General features: G+C 28.8%; 5 protein-coding genes across 5 annotated transcripts; 4 read left to right on the top strand and 1 right to left on the bottom strand.

The window, feature by feature from the left end:
• The first annotated feature begins 497 nt into the window (after positions 1 to 497).
• Tsp_11636 (troponin C) lies at positions 498 to 2,013 on the top strand. Its single transcript, XM_003371380.1, has 6 exons — positions 498 to 500; positions 1,002 to 1,056; positions 1,127 to 1,270; positions 1,330 to 1,451; positions 1,521 to 1,653; positions 1,889 to 2,013. Exons 1-6 carry the CDS (start codon positions 498 to 500, stop codon positions 2,011 to 2,013), a joined length of 582 nt encoding a protein of 193 aa, XP_003371428.1.
• A 1,217-nt stretch (positions 2,014 to 3,230) lies between these two features.
• On the top strand, positions 3,231 to 4,029 carry Tsp_11635 (conserved hypothetical protein). Its single transcript, XM_003371379.1, is given in 4 exon segments — positions 3,231 to 3,356; positions 3,447 to 3,488; positions 3,877 to 3,936; positions 3,952 to 4,029. 4 exon segments carry the CDS (start codon positions 3,231 to 3,233, stop codon positions 4,027 to 4,029), a joined length of 306 nt encoding a protein of 101 aa, XP_003371427.1.
• A 48-nt stretch (positions 4,030 to 4,077) lies between these two features.
• Positions 4,078 to 4,839, bottom strand: Tsp_11634 (hypothetical protein). The gene is made up of 4 exons (XM_003371378.1): positions 4,820 to 4,839; positions 4,428 to 4,493; positions 4,291 to 4,393; positions 4,078 to 4,251 (listed from the first exon to the last, which is right to left on the bottom strand). Exons 1-4 carry the CDS (start codon positions 4,837 to 4,839, stop codon positions 4,078 to 4,080), a joined length of 363 nt encoding a protein of 120 aa, XP_003371426.1.
• Positions 4,840 to 13,600: 8,761 nt separating this feature from the next.
• Positions 13,601 to 15,190, top strand: Tsp_11633 (putative small GTP-binding protein domain protein). Its single transcript, XM_003371377.1, has 4 exons — positions 13,601 to 14,357; positions 14,478 to 14,578; positions 14,639 to 14,840; positions 14,922 to 15,190. The coding sequence occupies exons 1-4, from the start codon at positions 13,601 to 13,603 to the stop codon at positions 15,188 to 15,190; spliced, it is 1,329 nt and encodes a 442-aa protein (XP_003371425.1).
• Positions 15,191 to 20,942: 5,752 nt separating this feature from the next.
• Tsp_11632 (hypothetical protein) lies at positions 20,943 to 21,977 on the top strand. The gene is made up of 2 exons (XM_003371376.1): positions 20,943 to 21,041; positions 21,714 to 21,977. Exons 1-2 carry the CDS (start codon positions 20,943 to 20,945, stop codon positions 21,975 to 21,977), a joined length of 363 nt encoding a protein of 120 aa, XP_003371424.1.
• Positions 21,978 to 23,332: the final 1,355 nt, after the last annotated feature.

The raw sequence follows: 23,332 nt of genomic DNA, 5'->3' as shown, positions 1-23,332 counted from the left end.
CCCAGAGTGGCAAGTGGGTGCGCAGGGTTGAGTATCACGGATGATGGGAGGAACAAGGACGTTGTGTGCCAATTGAGGATGATGGGCCAGTAGTAGTGGTGTAAACAGAAAGTCAACATGAACAGCGGATGAACGTTAGGTGTAGCTGGATGCATAACGTAGGTGAAAACAAGTTTAGTTAAAAATAACAGGGGAGGGTAATTTGCTATTGGTGGGTTGCTGAAGCTATTACTACTAGTACTATTACTACTACGGGGACTGGTGCTACTGCTAATGCTGCTGCTGGTGCTGCTGCTGCTGCTGTCGCCAAGAGTAGTCTTTGAAATTTGTTGCTGCTTTGTGCAACATCATCAACTGCTAACTAACTAACGAACTGGTCTTTGCTTAGTCGTTGTGCATTTTTCACCAACGCGCTCCATTCATATTCATTCTTTCCACTGACAACTACTGAACCCTTCAAATTCTCTCTTTCTTTTCAAAATTTTAACCAAAAAATCATGGTAAGTTATAAAATATTTTATTCATTCCAAATCATAACACTTTCAAAATATAGCAACTCAACTTTGCATATTTGGAGTTTTTTCACATGCGTCCGCATAGGATTTTTTTGACATCTTCTAACCCTCTTAATCTGCACAAATGCCATTATAAGCATAACTTCCGTTTTGCATATTACACATATAAGAAAAGCTAAAGCAAAAGCATTTCCACTCAACTTTGTTACATTTGTTCACTAACTTTTCAGCAACTGACATTAAATCATTTTCCGACAAATAAATTCAGTGTATTCTATTTTCTAAAAACAAAAATCTATTTCTTCTCAGTTTGAGTAGTTTCTTCTGCAAGATTGATTGATTATATCTATAATGCAACGTGCTGCTCGTTCAGAAAAGGCAAGTTAAATTTGATCATTTTTGAAGACATTGGTCATTTTTGAAAACAGTATTTATACCCAATTAAATTTGCTATTAAAATCAAAATGCTACGTTTCCTCTTTTCAGACTAGCGAAGCTGTTGAAGAAGCGTTATCTCAATTGAGCAATGAACAAATCGAACGTAATTTCAATTTCTTCTTCTTCTTCTTGTTATTATCAATTCTGCATAGTTGTTTTCTTTTTCATTTTAGAATTTCGTAAATATTTTAACATGTTTGACAAAGAAAAAAAAGGATACATCCACACTAGTCAAGTGGGCCAAATATTGCGTACAATGGGGCAAGCATTTGAAGATCGTGATTTGAAGCAGTTGATCAAAGAGTTCGATACCGATGGTTAGCCTATAATTCCTCTTAGCCTGTGGTTGCATTGCATCTTAATGGAAACGTTTCAGGAAGTGGTGAGATTGAATTTGAAGAATTTGCAGCTTTGGTAGCTCGTTTTGTCATGCAAGAAGATGATTCTGCTAATATGGAAGAAGAATTGCGAGAAGCGTTCAGGCTTTACGACAAGGAGGTATTTGACGCTCGCTATTGTGAAGCAGTACTGTAAGTTTGATAAAATAATTTTGCGCACTTTTTTTAGGGAAATGGATATATCAACGTTTCTGACTTGAGAGATATTTTGCGTGCTCTTGATGAAAATATCACAGAAGACGAATTGGATGAAATGATAGCTGAAATTGATACAGACGGTTCCGGAACTGTTGACTTTGACGGTGAGAGAAATAATGACAAAATTAAATTTTATTCAACTTGGAATATTTAAAAAATATGCTTATCATTCTATTTTTCTACTGCAGAAATGTGATGCAAAGTTAATAACTTTTAGTGCTGCAACAGATGTAGTTTGTTAAAAATATCGAAATGAATTGCGTGAGCAAGCATTCAGAGCAGTATTTCTATTTGGGATTATTTTGGGAATATTTTTATAAATTCAACCGTATGTTCTAGAATTAAGCTGTGGTTTGCTTGCTTCTTCTGAAACGTTTACGTCACATGAAACTCTAAATGTATATATATATATATATGTGATGCATCAGCTGATGCTATTGAAAATGAAGCAAAATGGCACCTAAATTATTTACCAATTTCATTTAAATCCTGTTGTTTTATTTTACAGTGATAAAGCATTTATTTATCTTGTTATTCTTTTTAAAATAATTTCATCTGCTTTTTTAGCCATGTTTTCATTGAGTTTTTATGAATTTTGTCTTTGTATTACTCTTCAATTTGGTTGATTAACAGTCTTCATTTACTAGCTCTAAAGTTACTTCTAATATGTGAATTCATTTTCAAGTGACAAAATTTAAAAGATAGCAACAAAATTAAACGTTGGTAAATTTGATTCGTTAATATAGTGAAAAATTTGTTTAATAATTTTTGAAACCTATCAAAGCAGCATTGAAAAAATTGAAAAGTACCATACATATCATTATACCGCTAGAGTTGCTAATTTGTAATGCTATAAAATAGAATTTAATTGAAATTCATTCAATTTAGTTTTAGTTGCAAAATAATTTTTTGGAAATTTGATGACAATATCAAATTTTAAGTTGTTAACTTCCTTTTAAAATTGTGATTCAAACCGAAGTGAAGTAAAATGAATGAGCTTTTTCTAATCATTAAAACAATAATAATAAAAAGCAATTGTTGTATAATGCATTCAACGGATAGTATTATTATTATCTTTTGCAGTAGATAAAAATTAGTAATTTAAATTCCAAACATTTGCCAATGATACTTAATATGATTATGTAAAAATTATCTTTTCTTGTTTAACCGTATTTTCGTTTATTGTAAAATAATTGTGATACGTTTTATTTGATAATGTAGTTGAAGATTTTATTTCAGAGTAGTGCATTTTTAATGCAGCGTTTATTAAGAGTGCAAGTTAATTGTTTGCCAACAGATTTAATGTGTCACAATTAAAATAACAACTACTGTGATGTTGAAAGTTTTCAATAAATGTCATGCGGAAAAGTTCCTACAGTTCATCGTAACTTTTAGCTACTCATTACTTTTATTTTTTTTAGAATTCATGGAAATGATGTCTGGCGGAGACTAGAAAGTGACGATCCAGGCTACCACACTGAAGCAGATTATTCAATGATTAAATGACTTCATAATCTTCTTTGCATAAATAATCAAAAAAAGGCACAGCAATCTTCCGCTAAATAAAAAAGCGTGCTTTCTATTTTTATTAGACGTAGTCTACTAGTGTAATTATTGCTTTGTTATAACACACATTGTATACATCATATTCGGTGTCTGTGTTATAGTGAAATTATATAGTATGCTCACATTGTGCGTTCGTGAATTGTTAACTATTTATACAATTGCTAACAAACAAACATCTGTTTTCCTTAATCATTTGGTCATGGCCACAAGATGGGATAGCAGGTTTAATAGCTATGAGGCAGTAATAAGCAGATGTTGATGACACAATGATCAGTTAACATGAAACGAAGCTTATTCTAATAAAAGTCTTAATTCCGTTTTGTAATTTCAGGGTGCAATAGGAAAAATAGTCCCAAATGGTGCCATGATAATTGTTTGATGCTCAATGATTAAGTTTTTTTCAAAGCGATTATTTAAAAAAAGAATATTTTTGAGAAATTATTTAAAATATATAAGAAGTAAAAATATGAAGCTTGGAAGCCCCGACAAAAAATGCTATTTTGTTTATGTAAATTCAGCAAAATAACATTCAAGTCTATTCAGATTAAAAATTATATTATTAAATTTTGAATATTTTATTGCATATTTTAAGAATAATCTTCAGGAAAAATATGTGTTGAAAACACTATGAAGTTGTTGCTTGAATTTGATTTTACTGTAGCTTACAACATGAAGTATGTTTTCCGTTTGGTCATCTTCGGTTCGAATGAAGTTCTTTCCTTTTTTTTGAATGGAATTAGATTTTAATTATTAATTATCAGTTGTTAACAAATGAAATGTATCATTGTAATTCAGTCACAGCATCTTCTGTTCGTTATTATGTATATAATTCATAGTGTAACGGCTGCAGCCTGACAACGGTTAACGGCCATTCAAGCTCATTACGCAACCTGGAAAGAAATCAGTTCCTTTAGTGACGCAATGGGCCAATCTGAATATCATTTGCACATAATTATGCGGCGTCACAATATAATTTTGCATATGAATACGCAGCGTGATACTGGCTCATCACTTTGGGGAAGGTTTCCATTGAATATGACACCACTGGTTAACTGATCGACTCGACAAAGCAATCGGCCAGTGCCTGTGCACACAACTGTACGATGACTCTGGCGTGGTCTTAATACGTTCTCGACCTTGGAACTTTCATTTAAACTCAAAAGTCAAGGAATAACCAAGTCCATATCCAATAGCCAGGATTCCAATAAGGATGCGCAATGGCGCAGAAGAACCCTCAATTGTGTTGGATACAGAAGCACGCCGAAGAAATTTGCAATGCTTTATTTGGTCCACATAAAAAGTTTAAGTTAACCGTGTACCAGTGGAGCAGGCATGGAAGGAGTAGGGACCATCACATCTTGATGCACCATGCATATATCTGAATTCGACTTTTCATTTACATATTTTTAAATTGTATAACCTTTAATTATAATTTAGCTTCCTAAAGTAATTGCGATATTTCATCCTTTTGTTAGAAAATTAAAGAACATGAATAATGAAGTTTAATACAAGATTGTGTAGGTTAATTAAAATTTTTATAGAATAATATTAGCAGAATTGTTACTGTAAGGTATTATGCAAATTCTCTTGATTTTAGCAAATATTTATCATGAAGTATAAAATTCAATAGTTGCTTTATCAATATTAAATAGCAAAGAATGGTCATTTATGGAATAGAGTGAACTGCGCTTTCAGTGCACGAACTTTTCAAGATCATGATGCATCTTTTCATGGTATTTCACGTTTACATGTGCAGTATATATGTAACTTTATGTCATATTAAAAATAATAAATGAATATATTATTTTTATTCTATTATATCTTTTTGGTTTTAGTAATCGATGTTTATAAGTAATGCATAAAGTTAAACGAGTCAGGTAGTTGCAGAAAAAAATTTAAATGAAAATAATTTTGCAATTAGTAAATACAAATAATTTTACACAAATGCTTCAATGAATTTGACTTAAATCATATATATGATTTAGAGTAGTTATAATGAATGCCTGTGACATTTTATGCAATCTGATAATAAACTGAGTTCATAATAACGGATAAAATCCATTTAGCAGCTGATGCGTTATAGATTTTAGCAAAAGCTGTAATTTTATTTAAAATTTTCCAATAAAGACATCCGTCTTTCAACATTATCCATGGAAAATTAAAAATGTTTGCAAATGTAATTTAATAACAAAAACATTAATATTTTTGTTAGCTAATAACTGAAAACTGAAAATCACTGAAGCCATAATAATTTTGCCATTATAATTTCTTTTATGAAGTTTGAAAATTGTAATATATTACTAACATAAAGTAATATATTTATTTATTCACAGTATCCACTGTGAATTTTTTAAAGTAATCATGTATGTATGTATGTATGTATGTCTATGTGTGTGTCTATGATGAACATGAAGCCAAATGCTGTTGCATTATTATGATTAGTAAGTATGAGAACGCACTTGTTTATTACATTTTATATATGGCAGCTGTTGAATCCGCAATATAACATATTGTTTAGAATGCGTTGCCAAGAATTGATTTGGAAATGGAAATGTAAACTAGCAAAATGAATCAATATTTCAGCGATTCCTGTGAATAGGCTAATCATTCGATTTCAGTTCGGCCAACCAAGTTTGAGCGGTGAACGATCAAGAAGGCCTGACACAACTTGATACTTCCTTTTAACAACTGTAACTCCAATAATCAACATTAGCACAGCGTGAGCATATTTTATATAAATATATATTGATATGCGCATTAATAAGTGCATCATAAATCAGGTTAACTGTATAGTTGTTGGATTTCAAGCAGATAATTTAAAAAATTTCCCAACTTAACGCTATTTATTTATAGAAGCAATTAAATGTAACGTTATTATTATCAAACAACACCAACAGCAACAACTTCTTTTTAATTTTGGAATTTACCAATTAATCTTGGAATTTCCACCCAAAGATCAGTGAATTTTATTCAACGATTAATAATACTTTGCCATCAGGTGAGTAATTGTTCACATTTTTTCATGGCATATCGCCAATAAGTGCAATTAATCTAACTAATTTAAAGTTGCATCATTTAATCATCTTGTCGAAGTTATTTTTATGCAAAATAATATTCAAGTGTAGTAGAATAAAATTTAAATATGATATCGAATTGCTGCTGTTTTCTTTTTTTTGCATGGCATAATAATAGTTATAATTTTCGTATATGATGTTTTCCAAAATAAAATGAAAAGAAAAATAAATTGAAGGAGGAAAAAGCAAATGTATGACAAATGTATTTTTCAAGTTTACTAGCAAAACTGATACAATTGAAGCAGTGGAAGTAAGCAATTGTTGGCGGTCTAAAAATACTGAACTGCGCTAATCAAGGACTCTGAGACGTAACAAGACAACAAATTAGAAAAAAGATTGATGAAATTAATTAAGCGCAACTCTTTGCTCAACAAAGCTTCTTCTTTATATGTTCCATTGACATAAATTTGATATAAAGAGCAAATACAGCGCATCCATACCTTTCTTATCAGCAAAGGACCAATTTCTATGCTCTGTTCGTTGCGGTACATTATTATTTACTAGCCATTTTGTAAAATCTTGAAACACAGTTTCCAATGGAAGAGAACGTGTCACATTGTCAAACTCCATCGTCAAGTACTTTCCAAGTGCTTAAAAAGCATAGTAAGTGGGTATTTTGATTTTTCAGCAATTTTTACTCAATATGTTGTTTGTTTTATTTTGAGCTTTTCTTAACAGTATGTAAAAATAGGTATTTGAAGATAATTTCGAACTTTCAAAATGTTTAAAGCAACATTAATTTGATGTATGAAATTAGAAAAGATGTAAAAATAAACGGATTATAATATTCATGTCATGTATATAATTATTATTAAGATTTATTGGTTATTAAAAAATAGATAATGAAATATGATCAATTTGAATGACATATGCAAAATTGTTGTTGTTTTTAATTTTTCTTTTAATTATTTTATAATGGGGTATTATAAATGCGCATTAGTTTTGCTATATGTTTGTTGTTAAGCATTATCTGAAAATCGATTATACGCTACACTGAGCTTTCGTTTGCCAGACTGACTTAATAACAAGATTAAATTCAGAAATTTCACTTTTGGAAGGGCGTGGGTGTGTCTTTGCTGAAATTGTATTGAGAATAAAAAAAATAAAAAGAAATATGAAAGAAAAATTATACTATTTATATTTTCGGCCACCTCAGAGAGTAGCAGAGTTGCAGTAACAAATGAGTCCAGAAAGGTGAGTTTGATGACAATATGTCAGAAAATTGATTGAGAAATGAATGGAAAGCGCATTTTTGAAAAATACTTATTGAAGAACACTCTGCTCACGCAGACGAATCAATTAATTTTGTCAACATTTATTTCATTTCGTCATCTTCTCATTTAAAGCTTCTCATTACTGAAAATGATGAAAACAACTGATAAGTGAGTTACGCAAATTGCAATTAGATTAGATCAGGTAATTGTGTGTTATCTGGAAGTAGTATTTCATCAAGGTAAAATCTCTTTTTCTTCATGTAACATGCCTACATTCTGTTAAACACTCAATCAAGTAGTACTTTTCATCATCCTCATCATCATCATTATTATCATTATATTATTTCTTTTTTTTGGTAAATTATAATATAATATAATATAATATTATATTATATTCAATCCAAGCTGATCGCTTTGCGTTATTGTAATAGATAAGTAAATTGCAAATGACAAGTCTAAAATCGTCAGTGGAATAAGTTTATTTGCTATTTTGCTAAAATTCTGTTAATCTTGCTTTTTAAAATTTAATTAATGGCAACGTTTAAAAATCAAAAGAATTTCACCGCAATGTTCAATACGATTATAGTTGTTACCCTGACAGCATGAAATGTAAATTTTTAATTTTTAAACTATCGTATAAAGCATAATTATGCAAATTATTCTTATATTACTAGCATATTAATAATAAAATGATCAATAAGTAAGAAGTTTTCCAGAAGTCTAATTTGAAAAAATTCAGTTGCAGTTATTGCTTAAATTTATAGTATTTTATTGCTTAGGAAGGTAAATACTGTTATATTTTCCAAAGACTTTTCTTTCTAAGATAATGACAATAATAATAAGAATTAGAAAAGGTTTTTAAAGAAACTATTCATCAAATAAGAAATACAAATCGACCGTATAAATGAAGCATATATATATATAATTTAAGAAGATTATTTGAGAGATGTATTGATAATTGCTGATAAAAGTGCGATATAAAATGTTAATATAAAAACTCTTTTGTGCATATTGTGCTCAAATATCAATACGCTATATATATGTATTTTAATCATTGTAATAAATGTAATTCAATAGATGGTGATGCAAATGTATACGTTAAGTGATGCATGTGAGACAAAAATATTTGACAAAGCTTGTTGTAAACGGAAACAAATCGTGCAATTCCAATGCAATTGAAAAATTTGCACCATTAAATTTCTCAAAATTTTCTAAAAGTGAAAGATCAATAATTTCTAGCATTAAAATAGAAAAATCAATTGTCATTTCTGATCAGAAAAGCAATTTTTAACAGCAGCTTCAATTTAGGGAGAACATTTAGAGAAATATTTTATGCTGCTGAATAACAGTCTGTCTGTAGAATTGAATTTCTACATCAAGATATGCTTCTCTTGCTTTGTCAAGATACCTTCTTCTTATCACTCCCCCTTTGAAAACCAATTCATTTTATAAAACAGGCAATTTACCAATACATTGTGAATTCATTCAAAGGTATGCACAAATTTTACTGCTCTCTTCAAATTGTAATAAAATATTTGTTCATAAAAATATTTGAAATAATTCAAAATGCTCTTCAACAATTTTCACCTAAGCTAAAAATTATATATAAATATTTATTATAAAAGCAAAATTATATAAAAACAATTAAAAAATTGGTTCAGTTAATATTTCATGATTTGCAATATGGCATTTTAAAGTGAAGTAAACATTGTTGAATTTGTGATTTTCATATTACTACATTTGTACTGATTGTTATCAGTATTAGTAACAGTGTCGTTTTGTTTTAGCTTTATTGTAAATATTTGGTCATACAACTAGCTATTGGCATCATTCTCGCTTAAATTTTCATATTTCTATATATATGTAAATTTATTTATTTATCTTTTTTACAGTATTTAAGTGATGATAAAATTGAATTCTATAAAGTTAAATGAATAAAACTGGCAAATTATATGCTGCTAAATCAACAATGTTTGATTTGCCTAATCAAAATAAGAACTTTGACAGTAGTAAGGTAAGAAGTAAAGAATTATTTCTTCTTATTGAATTTTAGAGAATATGAAATCAGGTACTGATAGCTTTTCAAAATATGACTTTACAAAATCCTTTAAGTACAAATTCAACATAGAGCAATATCTGCATATATGCAAGTTAATGCCATTTGTTGTGCTTTCAGCCTGATGAATAAGAATGGTTGCAATAGGAAATTCAATTTTATTATTTCCACTTTGTATTATTTATTCTACGATGTGTATGTGTGTTATATATGTGGTTTTATAGCATTAGCATGCTGTGTCTCTTTTTACAATTTATCATTTCAATCAAACATCAAATCGTTTGCTGCTACTTACGACGATCCTGCACATTTTGAATAAAAAGTATGCCAGAATATCCAATTCAGATTTATGTTACTATTTTTATTAATATTGATGACAGCTTTGAAAATAAGCTAATAATTTATTTTCAAAGAAAGCTTGTCAACTTTATATTGAAGTGAATTCTGTAAGTTTCAACGAATTTTCAAATGATAGAACTGATTGAGTTATAAAGTCATGGCGAATGCATGTTACAAATTGAACTTCCCATATTGAAAAATATAACCTTTTGACAAACATTTGAACAGAAATATGTTGTGCTTATTGATTTCTTATTGAATATTTCAATAGATGAAATTGTTTTAGATACAAAATCACAATTCCATTTGTAGGTTCATCTCTAACAGTTTTCAAGTAGCTAGATTTAGTTTATTGACTATATGATACCAAACGTTTTGAGTTTTTTTTAAGGGACCACATACTTTAAGAGAAATATTATTTATTGAACGCTTGGATAAATTGCCTTTTATCGAGTGGAAGCGAATGACTCTTCGATTAAAAGTTCGTATTTCATTCTTTTACTATTAGCGCTCACATCACATTGAAGTATACTTTCTAGCTATTTTAAGCCAAGAAATTTATTTCAAAAACAAATTACTCACACAGATAGATAAAATGTGATGGGTGCATGGTAATTTATTGCTCTCATTAATTTCAACTATGATCAGCTGACTTCAAAAATCAAAGACATTTTTGGCAAATGAATGTAATTTAGATGACTAATGCAATTTTTACTTCTGTCAACAAACTCAGACACCACTATTAAACATAACAGCAGATTAATAGATAATAATTATGATACTTTAAATCATTTTCAAAGAAATAGATTATTTATTAATGGCAATACACTTGTCATAAGTTAACTAAAATTAAACAAAAATATGTCTATTTAAAAGTTCTGAAAATGCAATTTCTACAAACATTCATTCATTCAAAGTGTATAATAAGTGAACTATATTTTCTGTACTTTTTTATTTTTTAGTCATATGAATGCAGTTTCAGTTTTCTAGCAATAAATTCCTGCAAATATCAGTGTCAGCAATTTTGCTGAAATTAAATTTTCGGCTGTAAATGTGCGCATTTATAATAAGATTTGTTTTTGATTATAGGCAGTTTTCATGATAAAAATCAAACGTCGTTAACTGAAATTGTTGTTCAACTTTTTCCATTTGCTCTGTTTGCATTAAAATAGGAATATTTTCCGGTTTATTTTACTTTTAATTTTTAATTTTTTCAGACGCAGAAATTATAAAATTATCATTCATTGCATAGTTCAGATTGTAGATGCATTATATACACAGCAAATGTTAATTATATAAGAATCAATGCATACACTCACTTAAAATCTATTGAGACAAGACATTTCGGCAAACCTTTGGAATTCACTATCAAGAAATAGGAAATGAAATTCAAAGTATCAGTTATGTTCATGTAAAGGCAATTGCTGTTTATTAGCAAGAGATTTTGGGAATTCCTACAAATAAATCCTGTTGCACTTTGACTAATTTTGCCAGTGTGTTTCATAACAGTGGTTAGAGAAAATGACCAAAAGACATTGATTACACGGAATTGGTTGTGATCAATTTACTAAAAGCAGAATCAGAAATATTTGCTGCTATTACAGATAGGGATGTTTGGATAAGCTAGCGCTTCTTCGCTCATGATTATTGATTATACATTTAACAGACTGGTGAAACAGATTTCCAGCATACTCTTTTCCTCCCTTTCTTCTCATTCTTCCTCTTTCTCATTTTCAAATAAGCCATTTTATAGCAATTGGAATAAAACAAAAAAAATCATCACCTTATTTCTCATTCCACTGCGATGTACTTACTCATACGTGAATGAGCACACTGATATGCTTCATACTTTGCAAGTTTTTTTTTATTCATCTTTAATCCCTCGAGTAAGCTACTTTTATTAATTGTAAGTATAGTTGAGAAAGTTGTAAAAATGTGAAACAAAAAATTCACTTTTAATTTCATTCAATTTGATTTTAAATGAAAATTTGACCTTAAAAGCAGTAATTTTATTTTAAAAGTTCAAATGAAAAAATAATTTCTATGTTATGAATGCTTTTGTAAGTACCTGGTTTTGGAAGAAAATTGGTTCTGCAATTGTCAATTTATTATTATGATAGTTATTATGATAATTAAGTTATCTTCATTTGCAACTAACTTTCAAGTTTATTTTAGTAATCTATAATACAATAATTTTACATTGTTTTATGATAATTTTTTACTTTTTTCTGCTGATAACCAATCCTTCATTATTACTGTATATAGTATGCTATTTAAACCTTTTCTTTTGTCTCTTTTTCAATACAAATTAGCAGTAATAAATTCAGTCATACAATCCACAGAGTCTAAAAGTTTCATTTCATTGTGATGAAAACAAATTTTAAAATAGTGAAAAATTGAAAGAATAAATTTTAATTTTCATAAGACGTTTCAGCGCGTTTTATTTTATTTTATTAAATTAAATGATAAACTGAACTGAATGAGTTGAAGTTTGCAAGTTGAAGACAATTGTAGCAAAAGAATAAAAATTAAAATTGCACAATGAAAAGAACAAATGGAACTGCTTTAAATTTTATCTTTGAATATTGCTGAAAAATAAATTTGCAAAGCTAGTTAAATCATGCACAATAATTTTTAAATGCACAGAATAATTTTGCACTATTGATTTTATTAAAAGTTTCTTTTATTCATTTTTATGCTCGTATAGTTTCCATTTTGTCTTCTTTTGCTTTGCATTCATATTTGCTTCATCAATATTGACATCTCATCCATAATTATTCAGAGACTTAATATAATTTAAATTTCTAATGCATAGTAAAGCAGCAAAAAATCATTATCAAAACCTGCTTTTACAGACGTATAAAACTTTAAATAAGGCAAATGAACAAGTTTATGTACATCTGTTTTTGGGCTCGACACACCAGCATCAAAGAATTCAAGTAATGAAATGAATAATCAGAAGAAAAAATCAGTTTTTATCAAATGTAAGTTTAAATTCACTTATTCCTATTTATTAAGCTTCTGTTAAAGAAAAGTGAAAAAAGAAGAATAAGAAGCCATTTTTAAATCCCCTAATAGAACAATTGCAAACATACCCTTTAAAATATATTAGCTTTTCTAAAGTAAAATGTCAGTGAATGTTAAAAATTATATGAACATTGAAAGTTTGTTTCATTATTTCGTCATACTATTATATTTTTGTTATTATTTTTTAAAATATTAAAGTAGTAATAATTTATCACACATCCTATAAAACGTTGGACTTAACTTTTAATATAAATGGGATAGTTGTAATCTGTGGTATATTTTTCAAATTAAGCATGCCTAATTTTATTTGTTAGGTACTGCTGGTTATTTATGCAATTGCATATTGTGCTGGGCTGGGCAAATTGTTAAAAATAAGCAGTTGCTTCATCCACTTGCTTTTTTATAATAAGTGTACATGTTGTTTTATGCTTTGATGAAGCAGAACTTGTCAGTTGCAAAATTGTGCCACAAATATTTCATGTGCTTTTTTAAATGGCATTATAAAAGACGAAAAATTCTGGGAAAAAACGTCATGATGATTTAATTTTTCAATACTATATATACATATATATATATAAAGAGAAATGTGAAACTAGTACGTATATGTATTCATTTAAACAGCAGATTAAACTTTTTTGCATTTGAATATAATTGTTAATTTAAAGTTTTCAAAATTCAACAACTTTATTATTATAATAAATATTTTATGAAAATTTAAATAGAAAAATTGTGATGTTTTAATATTTTAGTTCAAGGAAAGTATAAAAGTAAAAAGATGAATGACAAAGAGGCAACAATTAAAGAGGGTCATTTGAAAAATAGCTTTCCAAAGGAATTAAATTCACATCATTTACGACCTCGGCCGAGTTTGAGGCGAAAGTCAATTGATTATGTTCTGAACGCAATGAGCAATCTTGGATTGTACAAATCGAAGAACGATCGTCATGCTAAAGTTAGTACAGTTGTTGAAACATCTCAGAATGCGGACGCCCAATCCAGGCGCAGCTCCAGTCCTGGCTATGTATGCTCAACGAAAAATCGTTCTTTATCTCCAGGTATATCTTCTGTGGAGAAAAAAGCTTTTCGTGACAGAGCATACAGTTTGCCATTACGGTTTCACGGTCGGAATGCGAAAGCTTCATCTCGCCGACTAAGCGACTGGCCTGCGCCGAATTCGCCTAGTCTCGTTGAGCAACGATTTTTGAATTTGCCCGAAAGTGCGGATTACCATAAGATTCGTTCGTTTGGAGTGGACGAGCATGGAAATATTGTGGAACGTGGATTTTGTTACGTCCATCGAAGTGAAAATTCACTTTCAGAACTATTTCCACCCAGTGATACAACCCTCAGCGCATCCCACAGTGCAATATTGGAGGATGTCAGTGAAAGCGAACGGGATCCAAGTTTGTGTTATGAAGCATGCGATAAAAGAATGTTGAACATTTTTGTCATCGGAGCTGATGAAGTTGGTAAGAAGTCGCTTATTAAAGAATTGATCAAGACAGCGAACATGAATAATAAGGAATCATCAAGTAAGTATGAACAATGAATGATCCAATAAAAAATAGCCGAATATTTTGCATTTTGATCTTGTATTGGAATAATTTTCAATTTTAAAACTGTTTCAACATTACAATTTAAAATAATTGTAGCTGAATCTGAAAATTGTACCGAAAATGTTGTACCAATTTTGGTAGAAGGAAGTGAATTTCACCTGAAATTTAGTGAAAAAAATATGGCACTAATAGACGAGGTAAACCAAATCACAAATTTGTTTGTTCATCAAATTATGTTTTTCATTGAATTGCTATAGATTCCACATTTTGTGAAAAATGAACATACAGCAATTATCATAATGTACGATGTGACAAACAGCAGTAGCTTCAGCTGCGCCGCGGATGCGTTGTATGCAATGACCAGCAAATTGAATGATTTTGACAAAGAAATGGCGTTGCCTATTTTGTTGATTGGCAACAAAATTGATTTAGAAAGGCACAGAACAATTGAATTTAATGGTAAAAAAGAATTTTGTTTGTTTGTTTGTTTTTTGAATAATTACAGATCAAATGTTAATTCTTTCTTTTCCTCTTTTGTAGAAGGCAAAGAGTTGGCGAGAAGTTACAATATTTCATTTTTGGAAGTGTCCGTAATTTTGGGCCATCTAGTGGAAGAAATTTTGCAAGTTCTGCTGAACAATTTGGGACCATCGCAAAAAATTCGTAGAATAAGATCGTGTCGTAAAAGCAAAAAACGCTGGCGACCAAAAAATGTACAAGCAAAAAGTGAATTTCATTTGCCATCATGTGCGCTTTTTGATTTTTTGCGCAGACGACAAAAATGCTTATCATTTGAAAATCTTTACTAATTTGATTGATCGGATTTTCGAAAAGTACATTGAAAATTTGAATCGATAAACAAATCACCTCGTTTATATTTATATCTGTTTGATTTTGCATACTGCAACAGAAACCTCAAATGTAAAACAATAAAAGCTCTCCATTTGAATTGAAGACAGAATTTTCTTTTCTCACGAAAATCACCCAAATGAGTGAGATTTTATTTTTGCTGAAACTTTGGAAAATATAACTTCTATAAATACGAATCTCTAATTCACAATTTCTATTTTTATAATTTCATTTGCATTAAACATGTTTATGGCAACGTTATGTTGAAATGCTTTAAAAATTGCACCTGCAGCACAGAATAGATTACTGTTCTTGTATTGTTCTTTTTCCATGACTTACATGTTAAAATGTTTACTTATTCAAAAATTTCAACAGTTATGATATGCAAAAGGTAAGCAACTTGTTTTTTGGCAAAATTTTTAATATCACTGTCGTTTCTTGATGTTAACACTGGACTTAAAATTTATTTTGCAAATGTTTGTCAGAAAAATCTTTTTCTGATTATCTATCTCATTTATAATTCAGCAAAATTAGTAAATCAATAAAACTAAAAGACGATAATAATAATAATTTGAAAAATGGAAAACAAAATTTCAAATAATACAAATTGGGTAGAATTACTATCTTGCTATTTTCCTTTTTTTCAAATAGTATTTTGAGCTAATTATGCAATGAATCTTTTTATTATGAACATAATTAATATGGCTATATTTATAGTTAATGGATTGAAGGAAAAATTATTTTATTCTAAAATTTGCGAAAGTTTATCAAAGCTGGTTTTAAAATTATTATATTTTGCTAAAGTTAAAGTTATACGGTAAATGTTTTTTCAATTTGTAATTGAAATAAAACTGCAGTTGAATTTCTGCACACACACACACACACACACAATATTTAAAATAATAAATAATTAAAAGTGATGACAATGGCAATAATAAATGAAAAATGAGATCATATTTTAATTGTACCATTAAATGCTTTGCTTTGTTTAAGCTCGCTGATTGTATGATATATTTATGTCGATTGAGAAATGTTGTGATATGGAGTGAAATCCGCCCACAATTGAAAGTAAATGAGTTACATAAATAATATATATTGTTATTTACGGACAGAGTTTTCATTAATGAAAGATAACAGTAAATGAGATTCTAAAATTATACAATGAATAATATGTTGACAGCGTGCATTATGATACAGTAAATGATGACTTTTTTCCGACAAGTAAAAGATAAATTTATAATTAATGAATAGGTTAATAATATGGGTTGCATATTTTTGATCGTAAGAGCTTGATGTATATTTTTTTATGAAAAATAATAAAAACTACATAAAGATAGACCAGCCATATGGATAAATGTAGTGCATATGTATTATTTATTTAAAACTGTACTGTTGATATAGTGCAATAAGAAAAATTAATTGGCAATCAAAAGCTGTTTTATACTTTGAATATGGCAATTTGCTATAGAACAGTATTGATTTGACCTACTGTGAACTTATTTGTGGTGGAAACTTGATCATGACGCAATTGCTTGCTTAATAAAACAGTCTACTCCTACGCTGAGCTTGTATCACTCTTTTAGTTGATAGTATTTGATAAGAAACTGGTATTTTTAATATTAATGAAATACGCATTACTTACTGTGTATACATGTTATTCTTATATTCTATTAGTTAAGATATTAATTAATAAAATAAATGGATATTTAAGCATTGTTTAACACATTTATGCTAATGATATAAATGATGATGATGATGATGATGATGATAAGAAGTAATTTTAAAATGCCCAAAAGCTATTGCAATGTTAGTGAATAAGCGAACCAATATGCAAAGTCATATTGGTTGCATTGAAAAATTTTAACAACCTGCAAAGAGTGTCTGTTGTACTGTTTGTGATTTTCATTAATCATACAATTATGAACTTCAAATCATACAATTGTAAAAAAAATAAATTACCTCTCATGAAAAATACACAAGTAGATGCAACATTCGCCTTATATATATAGGTGGTGTAGGTTGCATATTTTTGATCGTAAGAGCTGATGTATATATTTTTTTATGAAAAATAATAAAAACTACATAAAGATAGACCAGCCATATGAATAAATAAATAAATAAATAAATATATATATATATATATATATATATATATATATGCATATGTCGCGTATGTATGTATGTGATTTTAGAAAATGTTTTGTACATCAGCGTGCTGTGCATCCCATCCATTTATTGGTAAATTCGATTGCATTTTATTTATTTGAAAGAAAAAACCATTCAATGCAGTTGATGCAAAAACAGCATATTTAATTTTTTTTGATAACTTACGCGGCAACTTCTAAGTATTATCAATTTGGTTTTGGAAGAGTAATTATTTTGGTAACATTAAACAGTCATTGGAATGCATATTCCAACTAATTGTACTCATTAAAAGAGATTTTATTTTTGCATCAGTTCTTGAAAATTTGTTTCTGAAAATACTTTTTTTGATAACAGATTGCTCAATTTTTAGTTCTGAGCAGTACTGCGGTACATTTTGGAGTAATAGAGTGTCTTAATTCATTTTTATTATAATATGAATAGACTATAATATGCCTCAATGGTGCAATAAAAAAAGAATTTCAGCAAAGGATGCTCAATTTAAATTTTATATATTTGCGAATGAGGTTTCAAGAATAAAGATTTGAAGCAGTTAGTATGTGAAATTTCTAATTAACTTTACTGAATTTGGTCTCTTGTTCTTATAAAATAAAAATCATTTGTAAAACACAATAGTACTATATGTGAATATTAATTTAAATGAAATCTGTTTTATCGGCTGAATTGATGGTTATGGGGTACGAGAAGCAGTTTACAACTTTTAACAAATTCAAGTAGTGAAATGACGACCTTCTGCTGACATAATTAAAAAATAAAAATTGACGAATAATATTCATTTTGAATAATAAATTTGAAAACTTGAAATTTATAATTTAAAATTTTAATTTCTATTTTCTATAAAATATATTGGTAATAATCTGATTAATGAACAAAATGTTGGAGGTGCATTAAAATTTCACGTCTATCATGCAGTGGGTGCACGTTGAAGAGCAAAGCATTGGCTATCGGCATATAGTATTGAATTTGCGTCATCACAATGCATTCCGACTAGGACGCTAATTGGTTGATCAGTTCAGCTATTCACCTCCCACTTGCAGAATTGATAGAAATATGCAAAGTAAAGTTCATTGAGATGACAAGATAAAATAATTGAAGCTTAACTCAATCAGTATTAAAAGTTGAAGTATACCAGAAGCTGACCAAAAAAGAATAAAAAGTATACGTTGGACATTTTGAATTAAATTTGAAATATTCATTTTTCACGTATCCATGCGTATTTTCGTTGTAATGGTAAGTGTTCACATGTTCATTTGAGTCCAGTTTCACAATGAGTGCATATTTTTTATCTCAGATATAATTTATCAGGTACTGTCAGGTGATAATGTAAATTTAAAAAGAATTTTCATAACTTGATTAAATAAATGTCAAGTTTACTTTTATTTTTTTTCTTCAAAATCTGCCTATAAAGACATGGATGTGACAGAGCATCTAAAAAATTCTGAACAGTCTAAAAGTTTCATATTATTATTCAGTGGAAAGATGCAACAGTGTGAAAATTTGGCTTTTCACAATGAGCAGTGTTGTTGAATTAATTTAATATTAAAGTAGCAAATAGCTTTTGAAATTGTAGCTTTCTGAAGCAGAAATTACTTATAAAATAACACTGAAGCTGAAATGAATAATCTTTAAAGCAATTTTATAAATTTTCCTTGACAATAATTTGAGTGATTTTTTTCAGACCTATTTCTTGCATTAATTAATTAATTAATTATAATCATGTAATAATATAATGATTAGCAAAATTATTAGTAGCATTTATTGATATTGTAATTATAGTTTATTATGTTGAATAATTTTTAAATTTCTTGAGCACAAGCATGAGACAATGTGAACTTGGAAATTCACTTATTGCATATTTGGCAAACGCTTTTTTAAGCATATTTCTTCTGCTGCAATCACGTGAAACACATAATATTATTCTGCATTTTTCCTTTGGAACATATTCAATATAAAATTGAGGGATATTTTTTATTTGTCTACTTTTTATGTTGCGTTGAAAGAACTAAGCATCAGTAGTAGTAGCAGCAGCAGCATTAGTAGTAGTAGTGGTAGTAGTAGGAGTAGCAGTGGTAGTGCATTCACAGTACAAGCCATAGTGATTGATATTTTGTGTTTTTATTGAAAATTTGATCCAAGTAATGCGCATCACAACACAGTATAACTTGTAATTATTTCTTTAATATTAAATGATCAAACGCATAATCAAAATTATATTCTTGCATATTAACTGTCATGATTAATATTTAAGTACAATTAATGGTAGTTCAAAGCAGCTGGAAATTTTCAGTTTTAATCAGCGAATTATTTCTGAAATATTATTTTGCATAAGTTTGCCATATTTGGGCATTAATGATGAGAATTGAGATGCTCTAATGAGAAATTAGGGCATTTTTACTGTCACGCAAATTTTTTATTTTTTAAAATAAAAGTTTAGTTCATTAATTTTTGAATTCTGACTCCCGTGTCTTTGTGGAAATGTTTTTTATGCGGCATATTACGTAAAAGAGATTCAAACGCAACCTGAAGACCAAACTATAAAGTTTCTATTAAAATGTTTCACTTTTTTTCAGAAATTAATCGAATATGAGAAACGATCAATGCATAGCATGTTTTTCACATAAGCATTTTGAAATCTTTTGATTTTGAGCATATGGGTAATTTTTGCGTAATTTGTAATACTGAAATGTGAACATTTCATTTTTATTATTCATGAGACTGTTTCATATTCAATATGTATATTATAATTTATTATTTATTTTACAGGGTGGTTTTGCATGTTCTTATAAAATTGCTCTGTTAAAAATGTATCAAATTAAGCTTATTCAACGCTATAAAATTAAGGCAACAAAACACAATACAACGAAATGGAATGTTATAAATTTAAACAGTTTACCATTCTGTGATTTGTCATGTGCAAAATGCATTCTCTTGTATTTCAAAATGACATTAATTGTGCTATAATGAACGTAATCTAGTTTCTTGAAAGCGTTGAATAGTAATTGATTTATTAATGATTTATATGTATTCGTGAAAAAGAGTTATTTTTAATAATGATATTTTATAATTTATTAATTTGATAAATTAATTTGTACATTATACATTTTCCTCATCATGAATTTGACATGTTGGCGGTTTAAAATTGACAAGTTTTTCTTCTTCTCACATTAAACAACTTGATAACTAAATAGCAACAAAATCAATGCTTCTTTAGTAAGATTATGCATACCATTGCTACTTTGAATTAATTTTGTTTCATATAATCAGCGTTTATTTTCTATGCCACTTTATAATTCAGTCAACTTATTTATTAGCATAATATTAAAGTATAAAATATATTTATTTGCGACGCTGAAAAAATTTTCGCCTAGCATTGTTAATGTGTTGTTCTTTCAGAAAATATTTAAAGACATTCTTACGGCTATTTATGATTAGCAAACGAAATATATTCAGCATTTGATACATGAATATCTTTATAAAAGATAAAATTATATAATGATAAGTCTGTTTTATTCGTCACTGGTTCATAAATTAAGCTAATATCGATACAGCATGAAAATTTTGAAAATGCAGTCACGAAAATTGTTTTTTGTTAATAATGGAAATAATAATATTATCCAATCTAGCGGTCATTTTTTTGCACAGACAACAGTAAGTTTAAAAATCAGCAATTCTTTGATGTATTTCATTAATGCGTGAAGTGGAATTCATGAGTCGATATCATACAGAAATTACAAAGAAAGAAAGATGATATAGTAATTGTGAAAGTGGAATCATTTTTTATTTTTCAGTATTTGTAATTTAAAAATTACTACTTGCGTTTTCAAATAAAAGTGTCATGTGACTTTTTAAATTTTTAAACATGTAACATTGTACATGAAGAGCATTCTTTATAAAATAAAATGTGACATCTTAAAAATTATGTTCTGTATATTTTTTGTAAGTTATAATTTGCTGTTATTTATGCTTATTTGTATGAGTCAATTTCAGAACGCTTATTTTCTAGCAGAGCAAGCTTAACCTGCAGCTGCAAAATGTATCTTAGAATGCGACAATACTTTCAGATGATGCATTCTTGCTTTCTCAACAAAACATTTGTAGTTCATTTGTAGCATTTTTAATTGCACGCACACTCAGACACGCATATAGCTATATGCATATAATGCTAAACACGCATGCAATGTGACTTTATATCAGACAGGCACAGCTATTATTATTTGATAATCAAATATGCTTGTGCTTTATTATTGAAAATTTTAGTTGTTAAACTTTTATTTTTAGTGATCGTTTAAAGGTACTTTTGAAAATGTTATGCTTTTTCAGGTACTACTGTTATCAATGGATATGTTAGTGATAGGTCAAATTAATTCTTGGCCAGCCAAAGAAGATACACTAAGAGAAGAAGCGAGAATTTACTTGAAATCTCTTTTGCTGAAATTTCTTTTAATGAAACAATGGAAGACCCAAGCAGACGTGAATTTTATAAATCAAAAATATTTAATGGTTAAAAGAATTGCAAAGCCTTCGACAAGAACTCGATCACTCTGTCCACCTATAGTTTGCAATGTCGACTGGAGACCAACGTAAATTATGTAGCACGCATTCAAACAGCTACTTTGACAAAGTATAGAAAGAGAATTTTATTCACAATTTTCAAATTGCTTTATTTTAATAAAACTTAATATACCAAAGCATTTAAACTGTTATAAATATATTTTCCATGAGATAAAAAAAATTCCATTTTTAAAAAGAAATACGCAATTTTGGTTCAAATTCACCTTCAACGACTATACTATACTATACTTTATATCACGCTCAACAAATAATAAATACAGAAAAGAATAATTTAAAGTGAAAACAATGAAAATCTTTATTGTCTGCAATCAATGAAATTGCATACATAACATTTTTCAAATTTGTAAGTCTGTACTACAAAAATGAATTTCAGGTACAAATGTTATTAGGATCACGAACATTGCTTGGAGCAAACAAGCCGTGAATTATATATAAATGTTAATAAAATGGAATTATATTCTGCATTATCAAGAATGCAGGTCTTGTTGCGCTTTGTGTTACTCCGTCTAAAATCGTAACAGCACCGAACATTTTTAGCAATAACTCGACAAATACGGATTCATAAAACGTAAGACAAGGTTTGTCGTGATTTTTTTATTTTTTTTGATCGATTGAAATCATTTTTACAACAATTCAAAATTTTCGACTTTTCAAAAAAGCAAGGCTATAGCCTTTGCTGTTTTTGTGATTTTCGAAAGTAGGCTTTTGTCGCAAAATTCGCTTTTTTTGTTATAATTTGCTAAATTCTGATAAATTAGTAGCTTCTGGAAATTTTTACGGCAAATAAATACGTACGTGTCGAATAAATGGCCTCTAAAATTGCCAGGTGCCTATCTTAATGCACAGGAAAGCCGCCCTCCTGGAACTCTGTTGAAACGGATCCAGAGTGGTTGAATTTCAGTGTACGAAACGTTTTTGTCATACAAATGAGGTTTTCATTCACATTGCGCACTCTTGTTCAATATTTCCTTGTTCTTTGCCACTCGATTTACCTTCATTTTCGGTCCATTTCGATTAAATTGATAAAAGTTGTTTCATTACGGTTTGTGATGTGCATAAAATCTTCCAGCTATTAATTTTTCACTGATGTATCTCATTGAATCGACCAGTAGAATGGAATTTCTCGAACTATGGCTGTCAATATTTATTAATACCTGCCAGTCTATAGTATACCATTTGTACGTTTTTTATCATCAAAAAACGATCATTTCATTGAATTCTATGTTGTACATGATCTTAATTATTCATTGAGCATTTCAATGATACCAAGAATGTTGATCTTTGATTCGGATTTTACTCCATATTTCCACCATCATGAACTGTCGCTTATCCAAATGAACCTATAAAATGGTTGCATTTTGTCAAAA

This window comes from Trichinella spiralis, assembly GCF_000181795.1.
Source record: "Trichinella spiralis strain ISS 195 chromosome Unknown Scfld9, whole genome shotgun sequence".
Classification (NCBI taxonomy): Eukaryota; Metazoa; Nematoda; class Enoplea; order Trichinellida; family Trichinellidae; genus Trichinella; species Trichinella spiralis.
Note: the sequence above shows the minus strand (reverse complement) of the source record. Positions and strands in the feature narration are given on the sequence as shown.